At 38.0% G+C, this 23,751-nt stretch overlaps 1 protein-coding gene across 9 annotated transcripts in view; it reads right to left on the reverse strand.

Moving 5' to 3' along the window:
• Arhgap6 (Rho GTPase activating protein 6) overlaps positions 1 to 23,751 on the reverse strand; it is a 536,433-nt gene that overhangs the window by 24,801 nt on the left and 487,881 nt on the right. For all 9 annotated transcript variants that reach the window (XR_005498297.2, XR_005498298.2, XM_017602284.3 and 6 more), the window contains exons 5-9: positions 23,550 to 23,745; positions 18,161 to 18,216; positions 14,747 to 14,897; positions 13,584 to 13,732; positions 5,957 to 6,136 (exon numbers count right to left, since the gene is read on the reverse strand). Coding sequence is in view for 7 of the 9 variants with exons in the window: in XM_017602284.3 (XP_017457773.1) it covers positions 5,957 to 6,136; positions 13,584 to 13,732; positions 14,747 to 14,897; positions 18,161 to 18,216; positions 23,550 to 23,745 (732 nt within the window). In the remaining 2 variants the exon portion in view is untranslated. The remainder of the gene's footprint in view (positions 1 to 5,956; positions 6,137 to 13,583; positions 13,733 to 14,746; positions 14,898 to 18,160; positions 18,217 to 23,549; positions 23,746 to 23,751) is intronic.

The raw sequence follows: 23,751 nt of genomic DNA on the forward strand, positions 1-23,751 counted from the left end.
CCAGCTGAGATTGTGGGAACCTCACCATAGCTTCTGACCTTTTACAGATTAAATTTTTTTCATAAAATATATTTTAAAATATGGATTGCTTCATAAATTTGCATGTCTTCTGACCTTTGCTTTTGGTTGTGCACATTTAAAATTTCCCAAGTGCCCTTATTCCTTATGCAGCTTCAGCTGACAAGCAAGGCAATGAGAATACGCTTCTTTCCCACATCTCCACTGCACCCAGGACATCTCCAGGGCATCTTCTCTTCCTTGCCCTTTCCTAAAAAATGTCTTGGTTCCATGTAATATTAGCCTTTAGCACAAGCCTACAGCTTTCTCCACTCAACTCCGAAATTCTCATTCATGCCAAGAGTAAGGAGTTATTTTCATTGGGATCTCCCAGCATCTCTCACAGAAGCACCAGCTTGCAGACCAAGTAGTGTGTTAAGGATTGCTTCAGTGAATGCTTTTTACTTGGGATACCAACAAGCCTTTCTGCAAACAAGTGATTCTCATCTTCTGTTTCTGGAGTTTGCAGAAAGTACCATTTTATGTTAACCAAAGTTGAAATCGCTGTTGACAGACATGGAGCACCATGATGTAGAAGTATCGGAATTCTGGGGGTAGGGCACTGGACCAAAACAGTAATAAAAATACATTTTCTTTTCCTGAAAGTAGAGTCAAAGTATTCAAGACATAATTACTGAATGCTGTCTTCTGCCAAGTACTTTCTAGATGCTGTGGGTGTCAGTGAATAGAGCAACCTGAAATCTCTCTTTTCATCGGGTGTCATAGTGCATGCCTGAATTCTTAGCACTGGAAAGGATGAGGCAGAAGGAATGTAAGCTTAAGGCTAGCCTGGAGTATACAGGGATACTATGTATTCACAAGCAAACAAAAATACATGCCATTATAAGATTAGTATTTGGTCTCAATGCTCACAATAAAGAACTTAACTGTGGAATCAACTAAAAAGCTATCAATGTGGTCAGGTAGTCATGGTGCACACCTTTAATCCCAGCACTCCCAAGGGCCAGGCAGGAGGATCTCTGTGAATTCAAGGTTGACATGGTCTGGTCTACGGTGAGAGTTCCTGTACAGCTAAGACTATACAGAGAAACACTGTCTCAAAAAGGCAAAAATAAAATAAAAAGTTATCAGTGCTATGGAAAGAAAAAAGGAAGCATAGGGAAAGGAATAGGAGTGTGCACACGTGCTAGCAGGTAACAATGGTATTTGTGATGGCCAGTTGGCATTTTTCCGAGGCAGCACTTGAATGTATATGATAAACAGATACCATTTTACTTAAGTGTCATGATAGTAGGGGTTGGATTTTTGCGCCCAGTATATGGCAGTCTTGTGCTACATGCCTCTTTTAAATGACATGTGCTACATGTCATTTCTAAGTTTCAAAACAGTCATGTAAAGTAGGCCCCTTAATCTCATTTTTTAGAGAAGAAAGATGAAGGCTTAGAGAAATTAAATATGGGTTCAGAGTTTATAACACACACACACACACACACACACACACACACACACGCAGAGAGAGAGAGAGAGCGAGAGAGAGAGAGAGAGAGAGAGAGAGAGAGAGAGAGCGCTCAGAGGCAATCTGAATTTTGATAACTAAGCCCTAAGCTCATGACCTTTCTACCCATTTCCCAATATGTGGTTTCCTTAGGCACGATAGGAATCTATATCTCCTGAAGGAATTTATTAGAAAGTGCTGATTCCTGGGCCCTGTGCTATTCCATTCAGTCTTCTGGAAAGTAGCCTAGGAATCTGAATGTCTAACAAGATTCCTTGCAAACTCTGTTGTAGTGAAGTTTGAGCACTACTTCTATAATCTTTGCTCAGGACTTTGTGAGGAAGCAGGCTGAGATAGTGTCTTAAACGATAACCTGGGCTGACATGGAATTCACTCTGTAACTCAGACTGGCCTTTAGCACCCCGAGAATGATTTTACCTCAATCTCCTAAGTAGTAATATTATAAACATAAGCTGCTACATCGCACTTTGCCTGTGACCTTGAAGATTGTCAGCAGGTCCTATTTCCAAAGATTTACAAGCAAGTGGCTAATCTGACTACTAAAATAAACAAAAGCCCCACATTCTTATGGTTTGAGGGGACAGAACTCAAGAGCCCCATACATACAAGGTAAGAACTCTGTCATTTAGATATAGTCTCAGATGCAAATTTAGGTGACTCTAATACAGTGAGCCAAAGCCACGTTCTGTTTTACCTTTTCCCAATTCCTATTAACTCAGATTCTGGTCACGTAGGAAACATTCTCAGCATTAGAAAATGAAGGACATTCAGAACAACATTTAGATCACTGGTAGATTTCTTGGGGTTTCTAGATCCTTTTCACCAATTGTGTGGAATGACTTCTTGCATGGTACTTTGTGCTTTTAAGGAAAAGCTCACAGGTCTCTCTGCTAATAAACCTTCATTACTAATGTCAATAATAGCAGTTTATCCCCTTTCTAGCTCATAAACCTCGCCAGGAACTATGAAGAGTCAGCTAACAGGTTCTGTCTGTCTACCTTCATCACTGTTTGGGACAGCAATTACTCTAAAAGAATTAAAAAAAATGAAAGTACCAAACAAAATTTTATATATATATACATATATATGTATATATATAAATATATATGTATATATATGTATATGCACAGACAGTTGGATATTTATCCACTAATATGTATGAACTTCCATTATCCTTGGCATAATTAAAAAGAGTCTAAAAGACACTGCACTGCAAGAGAATTAAAAAATGTGATGAAATTAATTTTCTTTCTAGGCTTTTAAGAAATAAAAAAGGAGTCAGTTCTGGAGCACTGAACCACACAGATGTTAGACCTTAAAAAGGATCTTGGATAGCATTCAATTAATACTAGTTCATGATAACTAAAGAAAAAGAAATCAAAGATGAGGTCATGTAACTAACATAGCAGAGACAGGATTGCAGTCAAATTTTCTGGTTCCACTTTATCTTTACAGACCCTGATTTGGGCTCTATGGCCTTCTCCGTTCTATTTCTTCTACTCTCCTTTGTTTTCAGTATAGTCTCCACAGTCCATCTAAGGCAATCAGACATGATTATACCAATGGTTAACTTATGTTAAGGAAAGTATACTTAATTCTTGCATGCCCAAACTTTTCCCATAGGTAGGAGTAAGGACTTGTGAGAAAGAAATCATACATCACACAGCTACTATCAAGTCACTCATGAATCTAATAAGTGTTTATCTTACTTCTACCATGCCATTGGCACAGCAGTAATAACTACGTGGACCAGAAAATATTACATTTTAGTGAGGATAGACACAGCAAAAGAGAAAAATTAGCAATGTTCTCCGTTAGTAGTGGGGACTTCTAAGGAAAAAAAGAAGAGGGTGAATATGAAGTCTGGGTGGTCTCAGTCTCTCTCTCTCTCTCTCTCTCTCTCTCTCTCTCTCTCTCTCTGTGTGTGTGTGTGTCTGTGTGTGCATGTGTGTGTGTCTGTGCGTGTGTACATGTGTGTGTCTGTGTGTGCGTGCGTGTGTGTGTGTGTCTGTGTGTGCGTGTGTGTGTGTGTGTGTGTGTGTGTGTGTGTGTGTGTGTGTGTGTTAGCAGTAGGCAAAGGAGCCCCAGCAGGAATAGTAGCATGAATGTGGAGGCATTGGATTTTAGTTTAGCTCATCAAGATGGGTTTCTTAAAGAAACAGAAACTAGAACGTTTGCACATAAAATATTCATTATTGCAAGAGAATCTTAACATGGATAAGTGCAGAAAATGATAAAAATAACACCAGGTTTGGAAAGTATCACAAGAGACAGAATCCTGATGTTTTGCTGCTGCTGTGATCATTCCAGGTGGCAGGAAGTAGAGGAAAGAGGGATGACATAATTAAAATGACCTCCGCTTTTCAAGGAGATCAGGAAGCATTTGGTTAGTGTCTGAGGTGAAAAAAATTCCTGATGGTTTGTGATTTTATATAAAGGAAAACTTTGCTTCCAATACAGAATTTAGAGACTAGAATTAAGATTGATGAGAGATATTATTTTGTTAAAAAGAAGTCCACAGAACATGAAGTAATGCCAAGACAACTTGGCAAGATGGTATGTGACTTAAAACTTGATGAAAATATTGAAAACTTCAGACATTTGATTCATCCAAGTATGTAATTAACTATGAAGATTTGGACTGAAGTGTGAAATTTATAGAGTTGATGACTAATTCAACATTTTTTGAGAGCTTTCCATGTGCAACCCAGGGACAATGCTTCAGAGGCACAATGGGGAGTGTTATAACAAGATGCCACTGTTATTCACTCTGGTAAATGTGTTTCCTCTTCCGTCTTGGCTTCTATCCAGAGCACAGCTCCCAACTGCCCTTGCAGTTAAATATGATCTGTGGGCAAGTTCTAGCCAAGAGATTTGAGTATGTATATTGGACACTCCTTTAAGGTATACTTTAAAAGCCTAGATATAAAAGAATCTTGCACTACAAGGATCTGGGATTACCAAGTCACCTTCTATGAGGCAGTCTGCCAAATGTATGATAAAACATTATGATACTTATATCTCAATTGCTAAAATACTGAGATCCAAGGCATCTCATCTTATCAAATAAATATAATTATTAATTAACAATTGGACAGAGTTTTACCGTCTGTAAAATTCTTTCTCATAGTAAATGATTCTGGCCATAACTTTAAAAATGAGATTCGTTTCCATTTCATATGAGTTTAATTAATGCTTGGGGGTACTGAATAACTTGGTCTCAATCATACAGGTAAGACAAATAGGGAAGCTATTACAAATTACGGACATTTAAATCTTCAAAATAAATGGGTATAGGAGAAACATGGCAATAAAGCAACTGTTAAGCATATGATAAGTATGGATAAATTCTTCAGGAAATTCAAAAGACGTGGCTAGCATTCTAAGTTGACAGAGACACAAAAGGTCCTAATGAAATAATCCTCAACCTTCCTAATGCTGTGACCCTTGAATATAACTCTTCATGTTGTGGTGATCTCCAACCATAAAATTATACTGTTGTTACTTCATAACTAATTTTGCTGCTGTTATAAATTATAATACAAATATTTGTGTTTTCCGTGGTTAGGTGACTCCAAAGGGGTTGTAACCCCCAGACTGAGAACCACTTTTCTAGTGGAATAGGCAGGCTTTATTGGATTTGCAAATTCTAAAAGAAAAATGTAGAACCTTCCTGTAAAAAATTAACATGCAAACTGAGTAAAGAACAAAAATAGAAGAAAATTGGCTTTTGTTCTGATGTTTCAAGGGATGTGTGAACAAGCAATGCAGTTTTATGATAGAAAATAGGAACGGGTGATTTAATACAAATGAAAAAATAAATAACTGAGTGCCTACAAGATGAAGAACCTTCCATAAGTGTATGGAGGATACAGAGAGGAGATAACAAGGACACAGTCCTTGCTGTAAATGCACGTATAATCTACTAGAGGAAATGGTCATATATGAGTGCAACACAATGCTGAGCAAGATAAACATAAATAAGAATGGCAATGTGCTTCAAGAGATTGATAAGTTGGAAGCAATATGGGAAAAGAAAGGTGCCATTTCATACAGGAGGTGTGGTGTCAAGATTGACCTTGAAGAAATCATGTCACCATGGTTGGTTATGGACAGATGAATTCACAGAGATAACAGAATTCCAAAAGTCTTTTATTAATAGTTTGAGCAAGAACTACTGTGACTAAATCTTTATGTGTGATTATTATTTAAGGGACAACAAGATGGAGTTTATACTTCCTATATGATGGCTAGGACACAGAAACAAACTTTTGTAGGGACATCAGAGTAATAGAAATTTCTACTATTGCCTAACATACAATGGTTTATTCATAACCAGCACAGCAAAAGAGAAAGTGACAAACCACCACAGGCAACTGAAAACAAATCCCAGAGATGTATCACTAATGAAGGACAACGTACCATGAAGAGGGCTTCATAATTTTCAATCATCTTCTGTACCACAGCTATGATGGCTGTGCTCTCTTCAGCTCTGGCTGAGCTCTGGACAGAATATTCTTTGTCTGATGACTTCTGCTTGTGGAGCAGGTTGGGTCCAAATATGGTAGCCAAGTTCAGAGATGTCATTTTGTTCCCAGTGACCTATGGGCAAATAAAACACAAAGATTATTCAATTTTATGTAGCTCTTTAAAATTGTGGGTGATTCAGTAAGCTGTGATATATTTTCATTAATAATTTTTCTTTGCATGAAAAATATCACCTTTATTAGAATCAAAAAAGGCATGGTAATATTCCATTTGATTCCTATTTTGGATTGAGGATAACATTTCAGTAGTCTTCTTATTAGCACATTGAGTAAACTATTGCAATCCTTAAGTGTTTATTGTAATACTGTAATTCTATTTAACATTCCCAATCCATTTGTTTTTTAAAAAAATATTGATATTCACCAATCACCTATCAATGTGTCTCTTTATCTGTCTGTTTATCAATACATAATATCTTTGCTGGTCCATCTGTTCAGCATATTCCTACCCTAGGCTTGACAATTTTAATTGGTCAAAATTATTTTGAACATTTATAGCAACCATTATATAGCATAGTCCATATTTTAGAGGGCTCACATTCTAAGAAGAAAATATATTTGTCATTCCCAGGTAGTGTTTACAAAGAATAAACCTTATCAACCCCAGAGACCAAAGGGCATTCATACACACACACACACACACACACACACACACACACACACACACACACACACACACACACAGAGTCGGGAAAAAGGAAAGAGTTATTTTTGGTAAAAAGAAGAGTCTTTTGAGTAAGGGGCATTTTGCCAGTGGAACACACAAAAGTACGTTGGACATATTTGGGACTGCAGAGCAAGGGGATTTTGTATGGAGAATGAAAAATTTACCTCTTTGAAAAAGCAATCTGTGGCCCTGCAGCATTGGTAAGAGACCATGTAGGACAATGTACCACAGTCTAGGTTTCAGAAGCTAGCTTCTGAACCACAGTAGAAGTACGGGTAAAGTAGGGTTTCCAGGACTATCATTGTAGAGAATGTGCGGCCACACTGGAGGTGAGAATACCATGTTGAAATCATAGTAACAGAAACAGAGGAAGAGCAGGCAAGGAATATGGAGGGATTCATTAGACTTAAACACCCTTAGGGGGCAGCTGATAAAAACAGACTTAATGGGTCAGATATTTGGAAAATAAGAGAAACAGGTGCTGGGAAGGAATGTGAGATTAGTTTCAAGTGTATGATCTCCTGTGACAGATATTCACCATAGCATTCTATTCATTCTCCTTTGGACTGGATTTGAGTGTGGGTCTGTTGTAGGGTTGCAGCTAGCTAGAACAGTGAGTGCAGATACTTCAATCACTCTCGAAAGCTGAGACAAAGACACAGGGCGAGCAGGGGTGACACTAACAAGAAAGCACAGAATAAAGGCAGAAATCTACTCTCTAGGTGCAAAAATGTTTTTAAAATTCACGTTCCGTATGGTGATAAGTAGAGACCTAAGGCAAGCATGGAGAAATAAAGTAGTCTTCATTCCACCAATTCCCAGATCCAGTTGTTCCTATTCGCACAGACACATGTGGTATAGTTGTTGGTTTATTTTCTCCTGAAAGCTGGAGTCTCACTCCATAGCCTGTTTGTAACTTGCTTGTCGTCTCTTACCAACATGTTGCATCCATCTCCCAATTTCAAACACTTTTCCTTCTTCCCTTTTTCTGGGCCATAACTATCCCATTGCATAAACTGATCATGATTTCTTTTAAGAACAGCCAAATGATATGCCTTTGTGTCATCTCCAGTTTTCTGTTACTATTAATAAAGTACACAAATATCTAGAAAACGACACCTCCTGTGCTTGGCTGAGCACTGTCTTGGGAGTCATTTCTCCAAGTTAAACCATTATAATCTGGAATATGAACATTTTTAAAAGCTTGGTAATCCTTTTTCTTACTTTTCTATTTTTTCACATGGGAAGGAAAGTCTGGCTAAATATCTCTAATTGAGTGTTTGTCTATCATGTCAATAGTGAGATTTAGTAAAAAAAAATAGTGAGATTTAGTGACAGACTCTGCTTTGGGTACTGTCCTATGCATGGTAGGCTATTAAGGGCCTTAGAACTTTAAATCCTAGTAGCTTCCTTCACTTTCCCCTTTCGTTGTGCCAGCCACACGTGTTTCTACGTGGGGCTTTGTGTTCCCAGTAGGGCAAAATTTCGTCCCCTGAGAACTATTGGTCTCTGTGAATTTCCATTTCTCTTGTTAACAACAGCTGGGAATGCTGATTACTGTCAGGATAAAGATGCACCCCCAACGCCAGGAAGATCCACCACCTTTGAGACAGTCTGTGGTTGCCTAGCATAGGATTAAAGAATCCTCATGGAACAGCCAAGATGAAACCCCTGGGTCTTCCCATGGGAAGCACTGAACTGGTGGAAGTGCTATCCTGCAAGCTCAGCACAGAAAGCGGATTGCTTTATTTTTAGAAGGCAAGGCCAGTTTCAGGTGAACAAGTCACCACCAAGGAAAAGTAGTCACTGTGGTAAACTTCACAAAATCATAGAGGCAGATGCCTTTTCTGTGGGACCTTTAGTTGCCGGGTCTTTGTTTTATTTCATTGACATGAAGCCTCATAAGCTTTCATTCTAGTTTTCAATCCTCTTCCTGAAAATTCATGGTTAAGGAGAAAAATGAAATACATGTCATTTTCTAGTTCTTTTTTTTTCAGAACTTGGAGGCATCACGAAAGCTTCCCCAGCCCCCTTAAAAGTAAAATTAGAGTCCCCCCCTCAACATGAAGAAACTGAAGAGTTTGTTTTCAGTTCAAAGAATGTTTAGTACAAGGACAATCCAAAGCTCTGTTTCCGCTCTCTTCTTCTCTGGTTGCTATTCTGGGAATGCAATACTATCCATCTGTAAAACTGCACATGGATTCCAGCTGCAGCTCCAGCTGCTGTGGTTTGTGCTCCTCGTTTTATGTTTTGTTTTGCTGTTTCTAAAATTGTGAAGGAGACTTGCTTCTGTTATCTTCCACCTTTACCCTCCATATTTTAATGTATACACCAAACTTACTTCCTTGCTTGATTAATTAAAATATATATGGTCTCTCTAGGTAATAGGAGCACCCAAAACCAGGTCATAATTGCATGATTTAGTTAGCTAGCCGATTCCAGGAAATCTTCTATCTTCACTAAGTAAGCATCCCACATCATTTCTAAGCACCATATAAAGAGCTCACATGTACTAAAAGTCCAGTGTGTACAGACATCACATCTAGGGGCTTTCCACAGATATTCTCAGTTCTTTCTCTAGATAAGCTTATGCGTAAAGCAGCTGTGCTGTGGCCATTATTTTTAGATAGTGGGGCAGTAAATCCGAGAGCCAGGAGTAGGTGGAGCCATAAGGAGTGAAACCATACAGCTGTGCTGGTGCCAGGCTTTTGTATATCATGTGAGTGTACTTCATCCTATTCAGTCTCTATGACAGACTCTATGACATCATGGGCAGAAGGGAAAATGAGCTTTAAGGTACGAGTAGAGGAGGTTGAGGCAAGGGAGGCAGAATCTTGCTGAAGTTGCAAAGCCAATTTTTCATATCCTAGAAGTAAGTACCTCCTCAAGGATCAAGAAGTATAGCTCCACATTGGTTCTTTGTTGTTTCTTACATAATTCCTCTAAGAACTTGATGTCAGCTATGGACTCTCTCATGAAACAAATGCCTAGTCACACCACATTTTCTCTGCAATATCAACAGAGTCTTATAAGTTAAAAACACCATGGGAGTTGATTTTATTCTTAATATAACCTTTTTTGTGGGTAGTACTTCATCTATTCATTAGAAAAACAAAAAACAAAACTGGAGGGGTCTTATATGCAAAATAAGATTTTTTTTTTTTGTTTTCAAGGGTTAAAAGCACTCTAACCATATAAGGTGGGGACTTTTTAAAAAGGGGGTAATGGTATGTTTCCTAAACCTGAAAATTTCTTGTTTCCCCCTAAATGACAAAGAAAATGCCAAGCCTAACAGAATGGAGTAGGCCAAAAATTAACACAAGAGAACAAATTAAATAAAATACTACTATGTCCCCCAATACCATCAATGGGTAGACCAACAATTTCCCTCAATATATACACATACATTTTAGTATATATCTCCATGCTCTTACCAACTAAGAGTACATTGAATTCTAAGCATATCTTAGAAAGGACATGGTGTTTTCACTTTGTAGATGAGGAAGAGTTGGCCTTCCCCATCCCTGCCTCTGCATTCCTTCCTCTTCCTCATTCACAAAGACAGGGCTCTGGCGAAGTGTTGTGAGCCTTCTGACTTTTATGCTACTATTCAGAGTCAGTTTTCTTCCATGTTGCACTCTGTGAAAATGTCGTGGTTGAACAAATGGCTACCAGAGTTTAACAAATAGGTAGAAAAGGTAGACGAATGCTCTGTTCTTTCACCACAATTTACAGTGTGATATTTTGACTTCCTACGTGCTCCTGCCCATTCTGTGTTCCCTATTCAACTACAAATTCTAAGAGAAAACCTCTCCTTTTTCTTCTACTCCTACCCTTATTAACATTTACTCCTATGCCATGCTTATATGACCCATCTTCTCAAATCCCCGTACAATATTTTAAAATGTGGCTTTTGCTCAGTCTTCTCCGCAGAGCCATTTGCTGACCTTCTAGGTCATGAATAACCTTCGGTTAATGTCCGAAGAGACTTGATACTATATCCCTTGATTCTGTTTATCTTCTGTTTTGTCTCCCCCATCTTCTAAACTCCTGTTTGCTCTATTGCCTTTGATATAGAAGCTTCCTAACACTCATACCTCCTCTCCTATCTCTTTGTCTCACTCTTTCTCTCTCCATTCCCCTTCTGTGCGTGCGACAGTAATCTACAGCATAACTTGTATCATCTTTTTCCCAATGCTCCCAAAGTTCATATCTTAGCAAGATGGAGAATTTGCCCACAGAAGCATTCAGTACTCTATGAACATGACTCACTTCCTGCCATCCTCTCAATACTAATCTGCTACTTAAGTCCCACATGGCTGCTTGCTTATACTTACTTCTAACCTGTCCAACGAAATGATCTTGTCCTTCCCCTTTCCCTGCTTTTTTAAACTCAGTAACTTAGACTGGCTATAGTCAAAGACACCTGGACATTAACTAGTTTCAAAATCCATCTGATCATCAGTCACTATGATTATCATGACTATCATCATTATCTATATGATGACTTTGCATAGATCGATGAAAGACCCTTCTGCAAGAGCTTTTCTCTGTTACTTACTGGGGTATTGTCCTAAAAAGTCTGCAAATCTAAGTTAACTACAGGGTATATGGCACATCTCCAGAGTCATAAACTATATGAATGTGTTACTTATATTACCATAAGTGGAAGCTCCCTGGAGAACATGGGCTAAGTTACCTAACCACTGTCTCTCAGTTTCCACCCCTCAAAAGTGGACACAATGATATTTATCTTGCTTATTAAAAGGATTAATTACTATGGCACAAAACCAACACCTGATTAGAAGGAGTTGTAAATAGTAACTAGGATGCCAGCAGGCTAAAATTAACCTATATTTTCATTTATATTTTAATCTATATTAGTCTATATTTCAATCTATATTGTCTTCTTTGCCTCATGAGTAATGGAGCTCTGTTGAGCTTTGAACTGAAAACTGTGTGTCTGAAAATTATTTTTGAAAGGAGATATAGTAGCAAGTTGGACTGGACTTTGTGCTTTTCCCCATGCTTTCTCAATCACCCAAGACCCAGCTTTCTCTTTCTCACATAGTACTTAGGGAACATCAGAGAGGCAATTGGCATACCTTCCAATCACGGTTCTGTTTCCACTCAGCCACTAGACTTTACGGCTTCCATTATCTCTGTTGTCCATAAAAGCTGACACCCAGACGGATAATGTAACTATGCAACAATTATGAGAATTATAGCGTACCCATGGAAGAGCTGTGTATGCTGAAATAAGGTGTCAGGGCCATATGATGAAACCTGAAGCCAGTGAGGGTTTCACTAATTATAACTTCTACAGAGAAAAATGGCTACCTCTGGAAAGTTCAAGTTCTGCTCTCACACTCCTGGTGGGAAGTAGCAGGAGAAATGAAGGATTGCTTTTCTGAATTATGGTGAAAAAATTTCCCATGTCCATGCCCTATGGGAACAAAATCTGACAAGCATAGAACTGAGTCCATCATATGGCTGAACTCTGCTTAATAAGGACCTAAACAACAGCACATATGGTTAAGATTGGAATGCCCCTGGCTCCCTTTTGTTGATTTACTGTGCATGTTAACCTATTAATGGGTTTGAGGGCTCAAGGAGAAACCAAAGTCAGAGAGAAGTGTGACTGTGAGAAAACAAAGAAGGAACAAGGCTCTCTCCTCTGAGGGTGAGGATTTAGTTGGGTTTCAGCTAGCAGGCAGTGTACCTTTTGACCAATGGTGAAACTATAAAACTCTTGAAAGTATGAGTGTAACCTAAGGGAACCACAACCCCCAAAATTTCATATGGGAGGAGGGACCATACTAGTCCTGAATAAGGACCAGTTCCCACTAGAACATGCCTCAGTGGTCCATAGGGCTTTGCAAATGTGCCCTTAATAGTTGACTTCATGGGGACACTGCCATAAAAGAGCCAAGGTCAGAAATTCTAGTCCTCCATATACCCAATTTAAAAGCAGAATAGAAGGCTCATCTCATTCAGCAAATGCCTGTTTTGGAGGCCTGGTTTAAAGAGTAAAAGATCCTCTCCATAGTAATGCAGACGAGATAATAGGGGATGCCATGCTTTGTTCCAAGACAGCTGAACAAGTCAAGCCAGTTGCAAGAATAGAATTTTTCTCACTCCCACATCCTAATTTTACACATTTCCAATTCTTCTCTAGCTAAATATTTATGTTCCCCTCACAAATGGAAGTTTAGTATTGAGTAAAGCATCTTTAAGGATAAAGGCAGCCTCATTTGGAGAAATCTTTGAAGCAGCAAGGAAGTCAGAAGCTTATGTGTTTTCAGGTACTAGCCTCTGAGAGAAGGCACTGGACAGCACTATTACATAAATGTCAGAGAAATTGTGGTTGGATTTATAATGGCCACAAAAACAAATCTTTTGGCATGTCAGTGATGTGTAATCTACATTAGATGGAGGTGGGACAACCCACTCTAAATGTGGGTGATATCATTCCACAGGCTTGGGTTCCCACTAAATAAAATATAGAAAGCATGCTGACTGTCAGCAGTCACCTGTCCCCTCATTCTCACTGTAGACACCCTGTGACCACCTGCTTCTTTTTCTGGTAACTGTGTCTTGCTTGTAGGATGAACAAAGCCCTCCTTCTTTAAGTTTCTTTTGTTGTTGTTTTGTTGTTGTTGTTGTTGTTGTTGTTGTTGTTGTTGTTGAAGTCAGGAGACATGTAACTAGTGCAAGTGCTGGGGCAGTGTGATTCCCAGTTGAAATGTATGGTCATATTGATGGTTTTTGCCATAACAGTAACAGAATAATGGATAGAAACCTGAAAGGAAGTCACCCCTTCATGGTAGCATACCTCTTGTCCATCTTTGCTGACATTATCTTCAGCATGCCTGGCAACAATGGAGAGGAACTGTAGGAGGCGGTGGAGGGTGTCGCAGTTGCAGGGAGGTAGAAGGTAGATGAGGAGTTGCAAGGTGCCCAGTTGTTCCTCAGGCTCCAACACTAGAGAAAGAAGAGAGAGGCACACTCTAAGTAATACCAAGAGAAGTTGACACTATTTGGGGGAACTGAGGACAATTTTCCTCTCTGCTACATTAAGAAAGAGGTTACCTAGAACAGCCCCACTCAGTGTCTTCACACATTTTCCCCACTACTTTAGCAGCAGAGCTACAATATAGAGACAAGGTGGACATCTAGGTAAATCATGAGAATGATAACTCCATCTGCCTTATTTCCATCACGCAACTTATCCCTATTCATTACTCAGACTAATTTAATGGATTTTAGTGCATATGGATAAATACCTACTAACAGTGGTTGGGAATTGGTGGATATTCTGAAATCTTTTATAATGTGTCTAAGGACCTTTACTTGTAGACAAGGAACAATATACAAGGAATAGACTTTTGTTGGACATACCCAAGACATTTATGGCAAAGACATTGTCTTCTTTCCCGGTCATAATATCATCAGAATTACTGTATTGCAAGAAGAGATGTGTGCAGGATAATACATCTCTTGTCATTTCTTTTCTCCTCCTTATCCTTTCTCCTTCTCTGGGGTCTATGTCAATAGCCAGAGACAGCTACTTTGAAAGCAGGGATACTGACTGAGCTGTGCCATTTTGCTTCCACTGAAATGCTCACCGCTGTCTTACTCTGAATTCTTTGGCTCCCTCCTTCCTTATACCAGAAGCCATGATTCACTTTTAGGCACTGACTTAATGCAAACTCTTGCCAGCACTTCAAAGCATTAACTTATAGCATTTTCTACTTTCCTGAGGTCATTTGAAAACATCTGAAATTCTTCTTGGCTTTTCCCATTTGTTTTAGTCCAGCTTTCTTCTTAGTGGTTCCCCTTGGGCTTATCTCAGAAAATCCCCCAAATAGTCCATTCATTAGAGACCAATAAAGGCAAAACCAGTTATCGGAAAACACATGAACGAGATTTTCATGAGTGAACTAGACACCATGATATTCCAGGATACTTTCCCACAAATCTGGCACTATTACGTACAGAGAGTGTTGATAAATGCAGTGTATAGCTCCCTTGTGAGAAGGGGGTCAGGCATGTCTCTGAGGAACTCCTTTAACAAGGCTGCCACATCATGAACACTGTGCTCCTCTTCCAGACAGACATCAACCCCACGGTCAAATTCCTCACGCAACTGGAAAATCAATGGTTCAAGAGTCAGTTACATAAGATTCATAGGGCTAATTTAACAAGAAGCTTCATGTAGTCAATGATATCTTAGAACCATTTAATTTTAGTGTTTAGTGCTCACCAAAGAGAAGTATTTTCATGGACAGTGTCTGGCATTAAGTCTGCGCAGATCAAAAGATGTGGAAAAAGGAAGCCACATATTATCTTGAGCTATAGACTCTATGCATACTAGTTATAAATACATATCTGTATCTGTATCTGTATCTGTATCTGTATCTGTATCTATATGTATCTCCCCCTATATATGAATGCATTATTACAAAGCTAGTTGTGGATTTGTTGTTAATGATGTTTCTAAAGGAGTAGCTAATAATAATCAGGAAGTTTTAAGTAAGGGCTGAGGGCTAGAAGAGAATTTAGGTCAAGTGTAAATGTGAGAGAACTATTACACAACACTTGGGCATGTCACCAAACACATCATATTGGAATTTGGATAGTTTACTAGAATACCAACCAAAAAATTCAGGATTATTTGGCAAATCACAACACTAATAATGTAGATGAGAAAAGCATGGCGAAGGTTTACAAGACTGTACATTGAAATGAAAGTTATCTTTAATTTGTTAGCCTCTTAACATGGAGAGAAGCAGAAAAACATGGTAACAATGTGGCAGAAATGATAATATCATGCTCTGCTTTTCATCTCTGACAGCTTGATGTCCCTTATGCATTGTTCTCTGTTGTATAAATTATTATTCATGGGTAGATAGTGCAATAAACTTCTGTGAGACTTATTTAGTTCATTCATTCATTCATCTAGGATTCATTTCATTTTGCTGGATCTCAAGCCCTATGATAGGTCCTCAAAGTACACCAGTACACTTGTAAGTTTTAAACAAAATCTTTATGCTGCCTTGACCCTGTTAACTAGTAATGATACAAGGTAAACAGGTAACAAGCACAAATGACAAGGTTATATCCCCCATCTTCCCTCTGTGGGTCCAGGATATATAGAGGTCAAGGAATGATGTTGGGTGTTTTCTTTTATCACTGGATTTCTTATGCTCTTTATACAAACTCATTCACTGAATTGAAGCTGGAGAGTTTGCCATTTTGTGGCAGTAAGCTAGGAGGTCATTGAGCTCAAAGGATCCTGTCTGTGCTTGCTCTGGCTTACCCCTAATGCTGATGTTATACGTATGTGGCCATACCATGCTTTTTCTGTGGGTGCTGGGGATATGAACTCCAGCCCTCATGCTTACACACCAAGAGCCATTAGCCCTAGCTCTTGCATTTTGAAGAAAAAGTGCAGAGTATGGAGAAGTACCATAAAAACAAAAAATTAGTGACTTAAAGCATATGTCATACTCAAATATAGTCCCGAGTTACCACTAATTGCATCTCATTCAGTGAGTAATCCTTAAGTAAATTCCTGCACAAAGATTTTCCACCATTTTTATGGATCTAAAGATGTTAAGGAATAATTGCTGGCAACCATCATCTGTCTACCTGGTAAAACTACTCATCACCGTCCTCAATTGCTCAATTACTCGAGACAACTTTCCATCAGCATTTACAAGACAGCCAGAAAGAAGAGGATGCCCATAGCACTACTGCCATCAACAGAGTTGAGATACACCATGATACTGTCCTGAACACACACATGTAACACACACAGGTAACTCTCTCCTCTCTCCCCCCTCTCGATCTTTAATTAAATTTCTAAATCTCTATAAGACTACAAAGAAAGGATGAAGGGGACTACAACTGGAGAGATGATTCAATGAGATATTATTAATAAAAGTTTTCCTTAATTTTACACAGGTGTGAGACCTAGAAGTTGATGAACAATTTTCCATTTTTTCCATTTTACAAGTGCAGCGGTAAAATGTTAAATGTTCATTCATATTGTATGATTATTTACAATACAAATAAACTAGTCAGGAAAAAAAGAAAAACCTTTGACTTAACAATGAAAAGGTGTTGGGGCTGGGGATTTAGCTCAGTGGTAGAGCGCTTACCTAGGAAGCGCAAGGCCCTGGGTTCGGTCCCCAGCTCCGAAAAAAAGAACCAAAAAAAAAAAAAAAAAAAAAAAAACAATGAAAAGGTGCACTGATAGGGTATATACTTCAATATGTGAATAAGTAATTTTTAGCTTCCTTTAACTGAAATTTTTACCTGGCTTAGCTTTTAAATTGTTGGTTTCCTTATTTTCTTCTCTTGCAAACAACAGGAGAAATCAAAAATTATAACTGTCTTTTGCCAGCAAATGAGTTCTGTTAAAGGACGTCTGGCTTTTTATGAGGCTATCACAACCCCAAATACCTATCTGATCAAAGGAAGCTATCTTTAACAATCTAATATCAAATTCCCACCACAGGAATGTAGGAAAGACTGGAAAAAATAAAGAATAGTCTTATCATAATGCTGACCCCTCTGGTTGAATTAGAGAAAAGCTGGAGGAAGCTAAGGAGGAGGATGGCCCTGTAGGAAGACCAGAAGTCTAATTAACCTTGACCCCTGAGATCTCTCAGACCTTGGATCATCAACCAGGCAGCATACACCACCTGAGATGAGGCCCCCAACACGTATACAGCAGAGGACTCACAGGTCTAGGTTCAGTCAGAGAAGATGCACCTAGCCCTCTAGAGATTGGAGGCCCAAGGGAGTTTAGAGGTCTGGTGGGGTGAGGGGTAGGGACATCCTCATGGAGATGGGGAGGGGGTGGTGGGGAGGAGGTATGGGATGTGGAACAGTGGGAGACTGGGAGGGGAAGAAAATCTGGAGTGTAAGAATAAATAAATAGATAAATAAAACCAATGCTTCCATAGAATATTATAAAGCATTTATTTCTGTAAAAGTAATGGCATAAATGGAGCACCTGAGTAAATGAGTGTGTAAGGCATTTTCCTGTCATATTTTGGTAAAACTGGCCACTACACAATTATTTTCTAATTACTATCACTTGCTGATTAGTTATGAATGCTTTGAATCTCCTACTTTTCCTGATCCAGAGACATTTTTATCAAATAGTTTCCTTTAGCAAAGCACAGAATGAACATGTCCAGACATTTTCTTTCAGTTGTTTCATCCCAATACCCATCTGTCTAAGATTCTGAGTGGTGTTTCATCTCCTGGGTTTTATTTATATTATCGTCAGTCAGAGGGTAAGGAAAAGATAGAAGAAAATCTACATATACTCGAACTTTCTACCTAGTAATTCCATTAAATGTCAGCTGAAACAGAAAACATTCAGTGTTCACTTACTTGTCTTACTCGCTTTTTTGAGCTTCCAACTCGGAATATCCCCACGGTCTGGAGGCCTATAAATAAGCAAATAAAATCAAAAAGTCTTTTCTTTTTATGCTTGGGATTCTAAGTAAAATCAATGTGGAAACAGTGCAGAATGTTTGCACAGAGCTGTGACGTTTGCACAGACCAGCAGTGACTGCATAGTATTCAATGGCATCCTATTCATCTTCTCCAGATCTATAGTTGGACCTTTCAACGTCAGAGGCTTTTTTTTTTACATTAAATGATTTTAGATAATATTTTCCCCTGTGTGATTACTGATGTTATAGGTCAGAGAGATCTTCTTTATAGACAACAGCCCTATAATTGAGTCTAAGATGATATATATGTGAACAAAGATACACACACGGGTATTTCAGAGTAGGACTATTTATAAGAGAAAGCAAGCTTGTGAATTTGGAGCTAATTCAGGTTCACTATTCTGTACCCATTTTAAATGACATTTACAAGAAAATTGTATATACATGAAAACTGTGTCTTACCATCAAGTGAGAGCAGTGGCATTCTCCATATCTTTATCTATATCTATATCTGTGTCTGTATCTATATCTATATCTATGTACCTATGCACCTACAAATCTATGTCATCTATATACCATCTATCTAACTATTTGTAGGTATCCTCTGCATGTATCTGCATGCACATGGTATATAAGGATAATCTCAAACCCACACAAAGACATAAAATAAAGTATAATAAAAGTCTATTTAAAAATATGATCTTCAAAAAAAATCCAACAATCTCACTTGCACAGATTGGAAATTTCAACAATAGTCATTTAATGACATTGAATTTTCAGACAACATCCAGATCGGGTTCCCAAATTGTGAATCTTAATCTGTGTTTTCTTCTTCCTCTGTTTTTTTTTAAATCTCCCCACACTATTGATCTGGTGAAGAAATAGCATTGAGTTCTCTCTTGTGATAGCCTTACTCTCTAGATTTGGATACTTTATAATGCCATTTATATGGGTCTCTTCTTCCCTTATCTTCCCAATAACATGAGTTAAATAAATCACAAGGTTTTTATGACCAGGTGTGATAATCAGGGGTAAGGATGTATGATATATGTATTCTTCCTTCAGAAAACACAGGTGTTTTTCCATTTTTTTTTCTTCTGGAGGCGGGGCCTCTCCCTGTGAACCTGGCTGATCTCTAACTCACAATGGTCCATCTGTATTTGCCTCCCGAATGCTGTATTGAAAAGAATGTGGCACCATAGGTGGCTTCCAGTTTTTTGAAGACCCTTCATCACTAGTTTTTTTCTCTTCTTTTCTTTCTTTCTTCTTTTACTGTTAGTCCATTTTCTCTTCATAATCAGGTATGACAGTGGTGCTAGATTCAAAGTGCTAGTGGCCATTTGAAACCACATGAATATAGTTGATCTAAGAGTAAAGCCAGTAAACAAGGGACCTCATAGTATTACTTGAATCTTGCATTCAGACACTCAGCAAATAAATACTTATTACAGGGTACTGAGTCCTGTAGGGGGACCTTCTCCTTAATCTACTTCCGCTTGGGTTTCTTTCACTTGTGACTAAAAGAGTGATAACTAGTATATCATTAAATGGAAAGAATTTAAAATGTTATAGACATACTTTTCTATCAAGAAACAATAAAGAAAATACTTGGCAGTTCTCTTCATAGGGTCTTTATGTATGTCATAGGCATTCTGTATGTACTGTTTACAATATTATATGGTATCAATGAATCTTGATTTATCTCAAAAATGATAAAATTCTTTGCGTTTTGATATTAAGTATTATTAACTTTTTTCTTTTATTTCATTGGATATGCTTTATTTACATTTCAAATGTTATCCCATTTCCCCCACCCAAACACCCACCCCTTCCCCACTGCCCTCCGTAACATTCCTCTACATGTGAGGGTCCAGCCTTCGCGGGACGAAAGGCTTCTCCTTCCTTTGGTAGTGACCATAGGTGTGTGGGTTCATTTCTGAGTCTTCAATACTATTCCATTGATCTACCTGCCTGTCTCTGTACCAATACCATACAGTTTTTATCACTATTTCTCTGTAGTACAGCTTTTGGGGGATGATGATTCCTCCCAAATTTCTTTTATTGTTGAGGATAGTTTTCACTATCTCGGTTTTTCTCTTATTCCAAATGAATTTGTAAATTGATCTTTCTATTTCTATGAAGGATTGAGTTGGAATTTTGATGGGGATTGCATTGAATCTGTAGATTGCTTTTGGCAAGATGGTCATTTTTACAATATTAATCCTGCCAATCCATGAGCATGGAAGTCTTTTCATTGAGACTGTCTTTGATTTCTTTCTTAAGAGACTTGAAGTTCTTGTCATACAGATCTTTCACTTGCTTGGTTAGAGTCACACAGAGGTATTTCATATTATTTCTGACTATTGTGAAGGGTGTCCATTCCCTATCTTCTTTCTCAGTCTGTTAATCTTTTGCATATTTTATGGGCTTTGTTTGCCTCCATGCATATGTGTCTGGAAAGAGGAGCTACTTTGTGGGAACTGGCAACTGATCCCAGGCCCTCTGTTTTAGCAGGATCTGCTCTTAACTACTGAGATATTCCTCCAACACTAAGTAGTAACACTTTTTATTTGACTTTCCGAGGGGTTTTTACTTTTTAATTTTTTGTTTGATAACACAGTAGCATGAACATCCCATTCATCAATTCTGTTTCTTAAAAGTATCATTCTGAAGTTCCAGATTTGAGAGAATTGTGCCATGTGGGTGATTATTGTTGATTTACAACTGCATTATGAATGCTTTGCTTGGGGGTAAGGAATCTACTCCATCTTCTTATTACTGTTATTAATTTGCTTCCTAACTGGGGCCAACACCTGACCTAATTTATATTTTCTACTTCTTTGGGAAATCTAGAATGAGATTCAGTTCAGAGTAAGATACAGCATCATATTTTTTTCCTCTAAAACTGATCTTAAGTACCTCCTTCAACATGTATGTACTGATTTAATTAATTAATGCATACAGAATACTTAGAATAATCTGATATGTGCTATTATTTAGAGAAAGACAAGTTATGAATGTACTCGATGACTCATATGCAAAATAAAAAAATAACATGTCAGTTTATACACATTTTCTTCACCTAACTTTATATTTCTTATTTTTAGATGGCTTCTGAGTATCTGAATGTCTACAAAATCAAGATATCAGAGGGAAACTGTCACACAGGTAGGACTGTTCATTTAGGTAGCTTTCTCCAAGCTATTCAGAAATGTCCATTTCTGAGATTATTCCTTCAATCATAGCAATTTCCTACTGGGGAAAAAATTCTGATGTGCGTCAATCAGTTGTAATATGTTTTGGATTTTGAATTGGATTTTTTTTCTTCTTTTTTTTCGGAGCTGGGGAGCAAACCCAGGGCCTTGCGCTTGCTAGGCAAGCGCTCTACCACTGAGCTAAATCCAAAACCCCGTGGATTTAGTTTTTTAATGGTAGGACAAATGACTGCCTTTGGATAGATCGTTTTTTTTCCCCTGACATAACCTTATAATGATTTTCTTCACAGCCAAAGAATAGTTTAGCCAGGACTTAAAGCAGTCACTAAAAAAAAATGGGTGAACACCGAAAAAGACATTGATTTTATAAAGAATTGTGACTTTGCTGAGTCCTGCCTGCCTCAGGAACTGATGTGATTATCTTTTTCCCCTTTTCCTCAGAAACTAAAATGTCCCCGAATCTCAGGATTAGAGCCATCATGAAATGAGGACAGGCACAATAAGAAATGGGTCACACCCTAAACTCAACCTGAATCACAGAAGCATTCCTTGATTCCCATTTATTCTTCTGTCTGCCTTTTGAAAGCTTCCTTAGAAAATTGAGATGCTAAAGGAATTCTGCATTAAGGATAGAGGAGACATTTGAAATGATATATAAGTGAAGAATGGTTTTGTACATAAATATAGATGGGGTTAATAAAAATTTTCAAGGACAATTTTGAAGAGGGTGCGAAAATGGTCTTTGATAAAAACATAAAACACTAAAGTGACATGCGTCCTCTACCAGTCATTTGAAAAACAAGCAAATAAAATGTTAAGAAATACTCTTTAATGTTGTATTTGTCTTATTTTGTTTTGAGACAGGGTCACATAATATGACAAAAACAACATGCAAAATACTTTACCTTTTGAAGTTACAAAGTTTTTTATTTTTGATATTTGTTTGAGATATTCAAGTCAATATCTATTTGGATTTGAATTTATATCCTATTCTAGATTCATCTGAAAGAAATTCTAAGAGCACTTAGAATAAAGACAGAACCTTGCATATTTGATCAGCCTAAGTCTTACCTTTAGATTCAAACTATATATGAAATATCTGCCCTGCAAACAAAACCTAATGTTTAAATATATTTATTTAAGTCATCCAGGGATTTTTACACATATTGACTTGATTAAGCAATTTCAATATGTCTTTAGTAGTTTTCTACAAAACTCTGTTTCATAATTAGGAAATAAATGACAATGTCCACATTTTCTTTTGTACTTCCACCTTTTCTTCCTTTTCTTTCTTGTGGGATTGAGAATTTAACCTAGGGCACTGTACATTCTAGGCAAATGATATACCGCTGACAAGCATCCCAAACTCTTTCTTAGTTTTCCTTTTTAGACAGAATTTCACAAGGTTTCCCAGGAAAGCCTTGAACTCATTCTGTAACACAGGAAGATCTTGAACTTGAAATTTTCCTGCCCAGCCTCCTATGTATCTGGGACTGAACGTCTATACCAAGAGGCCCAGGAAACGCTTGTTCATTTTGCTTTACAAAATTATAGCAAGCATAGTATCTTGAAAATAAATAATTAAGGAAGTTTTCCGAGGTCCACAGTGTGTGGTAAATCTATAGCAAATAAAGATGTGACAGATATGACGCTTTGATGAGCCAAATATCTAAATTTCAGAAACTATTCATCATATTAAGGTCATCCTGTTAATAGGAGTCAAACTGCAATGGGATGGCTGGAGACATTAAGAGTAGATATTTACAAAGTCAAAACTTAACTTTTGTCCAAGAAATTCTGTAAATAAACTCAATGTATAAGAACATCCACAGGACTTTATGCTCTTTGAAGGGGGTGTAGCCCAACACAAGTGATTCTTTTCCTAAAATGATTGTTCAGAATCCCTTGTAAGGACTCTTAGGATTGGAGAATTTCAAATAGTACCAGACTTCCTCATCTTTTGATCCCAGTAACTTCTTAAAACAACACTTACATCAGTTCACTTTATTCATCAAAGGAAATTTTTGTCTAGCACTTGTTCAAAGCAACACAGAATTGAATATAGGACTGATGCTTGGATCACTGATGGCTGATGACAACTCTACTTACCATGTTTTTCCAGATGCTGACAGCAGCTGTCCACTAGCCTGGGAACCTGCCTGTAAATAGGATTCAGACTCAGCTTCTTATCTCTGGCCTTTTGTTTTTTATTCTGAGCCTCAGCAGGCAAGGAGAGTTGTAAAGCTTCTAGGAGTCGAGACTGGTTGTCATCCAGATCTGTGATGGAATCCACGGACATGGCACCCTGTAA

This window comes from Rattus norvegicus, chromosome X, assembly GCF_036323735.1.
Source record: "Rattus norvegicus strain BN/NHsdMcwi chromosome X, GRCr8, whole genome shotgun sequence".
Taxonomy (NCBI): domain Eukaryota; kingdom Metazoa; phylum Chordata; class Mammalia; order Rodentia; family Muridae; genus Rattus; species Rattus norvegicus.